Source organism: Lasioglossum baleicum, unplaced genomic scaffold (genome assembly GCF_051020765.1).
Source record: "Lasioglossum baleicum unplaced genomic scaffold, iyLasBale1 scaffold1261, whole genome shotgun sequence".
Classification (NCBI taxonomy): domain Eukaryota; kingdom Metazoa; phylum Arthropoda; class Insecta; order Hymenoptera; family Halictidae; genus Lasioglossum; species Lasioglossum baleicum.
The window spans coordinates 25,228-29,730 of NW_027470320.1; the positions used below are offsets into that span (position 1 = coordinate 25,228).

Consider the following 4,503-nt stretch of genomic DNA (forward strand, 5'->3'; position numbering starts at 1 on the left):
ATATTCAAACCGTGAATTAAGGTGTCTCTTGCCAAAACTGTTCAGCACATTTACTCCCGGAATATCTGGTTTAACTCTCGGAATAATACTAAATCCGAAGCCATTGACATAGGCGTTCGTTTCTCACAGATGGTGGCGACGTCCTCGAGCAGTTTGACCCTCGATCTTCTAACTCATACCAGATATTAATGTACTCGTCGCTGATAAGGAAAATAATTCGTCCCACTGAACACGATGTTATAGTCTCGATCTTCTTTTTTATACATAAAATTATGGTGCCCATCACTAAAATGTATACAAATTTGTTTCCCTCAACCTGATGTTATACCCTCGATACGGCGGGTTAGCGTCTCGGAAGGGAAGGCTTTCCGTAAAAGGTTTGACGCTATGCTAGTAGGTAACGTTCTTCAACAGTATGACGATTTGCTTTAACATTCATGTCGCGCACAAATGTGTATATTGCCAATACTGTTCAGCAGATTTACTACCACTATTCCTGATTCGACTCTCGGAACCGAAGGAAAGGGGAAGCTATTGACATAACCGTTGGACTCTCGGAGAGGGCGGCTACGATCTCGAACGGGTTAGCACTCCGTCCTCTAATTCATACATGAAAATAATGTGTCTTTCAATAAAATGTATAATAATATGCTTCTCTTATCACGAAGTTATACTCTCCACACTGCAAGATACGCTCTCGGAAGGTAACTTATTCTGTAAAAGGAATGACTTTAAAGCAATTTATAATGTTCTCCGTCAATTTGACTCCCTACTTTAATCATCATGCCGAGAATTTAGGTGTCTATGGTCAATGCTGTACTGTGGATGTACTCCTAGAATACCTGGTGTTTCACTCTGAATCACAGGATATGTGGTGCTATTATCTTATCCGACCGATCGTCGATGAAGGTGGTAACGTTCCCCATCGGTCTGACTGTGTACTTTAATATTTATACCGCGAGCTAAGGTGTCCATTGACATTACTGTTCAGCGCAGTTACTCCTCGATCACAGGACTTGACTCTCGGAATCTCAATTGTAGTTGAAGCTATTGACTCAATCGTTCGATTCTCAAAGATGGTGGTATCGATCTCGATCGGTTTGACATTCGATCTACAAATTCATACATGAACTTAAGGTGCGGGTCACTAAAATGTATACCAATTCGCATCTCTGATCACGAAGTTATACTCTCGATACAGCTGGTTTGGTTCTCTGAGGGTAAGGAATTCGGTATAGAGGTTGACTTTATAAAAACTGGTAACTTTCTCAAACGGTTTCAAGCACTACTTTAATATTCAAACCGTGAATAAATTTGTCCACTGCCAATAGTGTACAGCGGATTGACTCCCGGAATACCTGGTACGATTCAGGGAATAGCAGGGTAGGTGATGCTATTGACTTAGCACTACGACTCTCAAGAATGGAGCTACCGTTCGTGAACAGTTTGTCTCTCGATATTGTTATTCATACATGAAAGTGAGGTGTCCTTCTTCGAAAATGTCCACTGATTTGTTACCGTGAACATTAAACAGGACACACTATTCAGCGGGTTAGCATCTCGGAAACCAACGTATTCGGTAAAGAGAACGACAATATAATTAACCGAAGCCACACAGTAGTGTCGATGCGATCTACCATACGCTACTACAGGACAATTCCAGCCGTGTTGCTCATGGGGCGTAGGTACGTATACGGAGAATCATATGGACTAACAGCATGTTTATCAAAATAATATCCTACACGTACACTCAACTAATTCCAATGACACTTTCACTGAGAAATACAATACTATACAATTAAAATTGAAAATTTTTTAATGAATCGTCAATATCAAAACAGCAAATTACTGAATGTATAAATATGTGGAAGACTGGGGAAGCATGTATAAGGTATAAAATCATGGTTAATATAATTAACGGTATCAACCAGTAGTGCCACTCCGCGCTGTCATACGCAACTACAGGACATCGCCAGTCGTGTCTCTCCTGCAGCGTAAGTTCATATACAGACAATCGCGCAAAATTACAATATGCTTAAATAAATATTGCCATTAGCGCACATTCAACAAATTCCAAAGTCACATTTACTAAGGAATACAAATTTTTAACACTTTACCGACTGACAGTCGATTGATCGACTTTTAGTTCCCAGAGCTTACCGACCGGCAATCGATAAATCGATTCCTAGTCCATAGCGCTCACCGGCAGGTAGCGATTAATCGATGTTTTTCATTATAAATCCGTGAGATTCTGTAAGGTTAGGTTGACCGGTATCAGGCATTACTTACTCTCTAGTAAAGAATTCGTTATTTTGATTTGTGTTCCGGGGTCAAACTGAATGATCTGAAAGACAACGGTGCGGCATTCCATCAGCCGAGCCGTTCGTGCCAGTTGACAATCGGTCACGATATTTCCGGTGAATTGTTGCCTTCGAAAACATCCTTAACTTATTTTATAACACGACTTGTGGCCCGAAACATATAAAGCTGAAAGAATAATTTGCAGTGGTACCGAAGACTTGGCTGACAATGATTCAGGTGGGGATTCGCGAGCTCTACACACGTGGCGTTCCCAGGCCGAAGCGCGTGGTCATAAATATCGTGTGGTCAGAAAAACGGCAAATGCTCTATGATATCGCGTAATCTATTAGTGCACCTCACCTTGAAGGACGGCGTTTTCACCACCACCGTCTCGTGTCGGAGGACTTTCTCTTCCTTCGAGACCAATACGAGGACCAAGGGAACGCCGTTAGCCTCAAAATGCCAATCATGAACGATTTCCCCTATTTGGCGATATCCACAATTTTTCAAAATGCATCTTGGAAAATCTTGGGGGAACTATAAAAGCTTCCTTCGAAACATCGAAGAGTACAGACAAAATCTTCGAAAAAGGCACCCATATTTTAATACAGTTTCTAAAAGTTTAGCATTCGCGATGAACGATAAGGTGAAAGTTGGTGAGTTTTATCTCGATTACCTGTCAGATTGCCGTGACAGCTCGTCAGCAAGTGATACCGATTGCGAAAGTGATAACAGTGTTGTGATTATTCGAAAGCGTCCTTCTGTATTACCACTAATATACAGTGATTCAGAAGACGATGCCATAAATGATAACGTTGATGACAACAATGGTACATGGTCGATGAACGACAGGACGATAGTTTTGGAAACATTCGAAGGCAGCTTTGGCGTGAAAATAATGCCACGTTCCTCTGAAAGAATAATGGATGTTGTAAATTTATTCATCGGAAATGACCTTCTTGAGCACATGATGCGGGAATCCAATAGATATCATTATCAAGTAACAGAAAAATATAAAATTATGATAGTTCTAATGGGACAAGTATGAAAGGACGCTCTCTACGACTATTGGTCCTCGGATCCCACTATTGAAACACCGTTCTTCTCAAAAGAATGAGCAGAAACCGATTTTTAAAAATAATGCACTTTTGTAAGAATGACATCATTTCCCACAATTCTATCAGACTTGCGAAGGTCCAGCCTGTCGTCCATTATTTGAAGAAAGAATTTAACGATGTGTATATTCCATAGCAACAATTGTCCCTGGATGAATGTATAATTCCGTGGAGAGGAAGACTTTCAATCAAAACATACAATACCGCTAAAATCACAAAATACGGAATATCAGTCAGAGCGGTGTCTGAAGCTTGTGCAGGGTACCTATGTAACATCTGCGTGTATACTGCTAATGGCAAAAAATTAGAAGATACTGTGTTATCGGTTATTGAGCCGTGTAAGAACATGTGGCACCACATCTATCAAGACAATTATTTCAATAGTGTCAAAATGGCAAAAATTGTTTCAAAAAATAAGGTGAGAGTATGCGGGACAATTCGAAGGAATACATGTCTGCTCAACCACATCAAACAATCAAACTTTCAGGAGGCCAGCATCACCTTCGCAGAAATGACCATATTCTATTGCATGTATGGAATAATGGCAAAAGGAATGTAAATATAATCACGACGATACACTCTGCACAAATGGCAGAATCTGGATGCAGAAGTAGGACATCAGATTGCCACATACTGAAGCCTATTTCAGTAATCGAATACAATAAATAAATAAAGGACGTGGATGGCACTGATCAATATCTGTCTTATTACTCCATCTTCAGGAAGACAAAAAATGGACAAAACGGGTCGTGGTGATTTTTATCAACCCTGCACTTTTCAATTCTCTTAAAGTATATATAGCTCTGAGCAAAGAGAAAGTACCATATAAAAATTTTCTACACAAAGTGGCAGTTTCGTTGATAGAAGATTGCGAAGCTAGAGAACAAGACGAAGATCTACCTAATCCCGAACCCACAAGCCCAATTTGATCATCCCGGAGGACTCTCAAATTTCGGAAAGCACAAAGTTATTAAAATAGTTGCGAACGGTCCGTGTAAAAAAACCTCTAAGACAATGCTTGGTTTGTTTAGTGCAAAAATAGAGAAGGAGCAAAGGATTCATCTGTATATTTTGCCACGTTCCGCTG

General features: G+C 40.2%; 1 protein-coding gene across 1 annotated transcript; it reads left to right on the top strand.

Annotated features, from left to right (window-relative positions):
• Window positions 1-2,812: 2,812 nt before the first annotated feature.
• On the top strand, window positions 2,813-3,975 carry LOC143220596 (uncharacterized). Its single transcript, XM_076446216.1, has 4 exons — window positions 2,813-2,953; window positions 3,056-3,343; window positions 3,553-3,834; window positions 3,904-3,975. The coding sequence occupies exons 1-4, from the start codon at window positions 2,813-2,815 to the stop codon at window positions 3,973-3,975; spliced, it is 783 nt and encodes a 260-aa protein (XP_076302331.1).
• The last annotated feature ends 528 nt before the right edge of the window (window positions 3,976-4,503 follow it).

Bases quoted from the DNA above. Each gene is read 5' to 3' on its own strand.
- LOC143220596 (XM_076446216.1), top strand. From the start codon at position 2,813: ATGCATCTTGGAAAATCTTGGGGGAACTATAAAAGCTTCCTTCGAAAC. The intron at 2,954-3,055 runs GTTGGTGAGTTT...ATTATTCGAAAG, and splicing joins CGATGAACGATAAGGTGAAA to CGTCCTTCTGTATTACCACT. The intron at 3,344-3,552 runs GTATGAAAGGAC...TATATTCCATAG, and splicing joins TGATAGTTCTAATGGGACAA to CAACAATTGTCCCTGGATGA.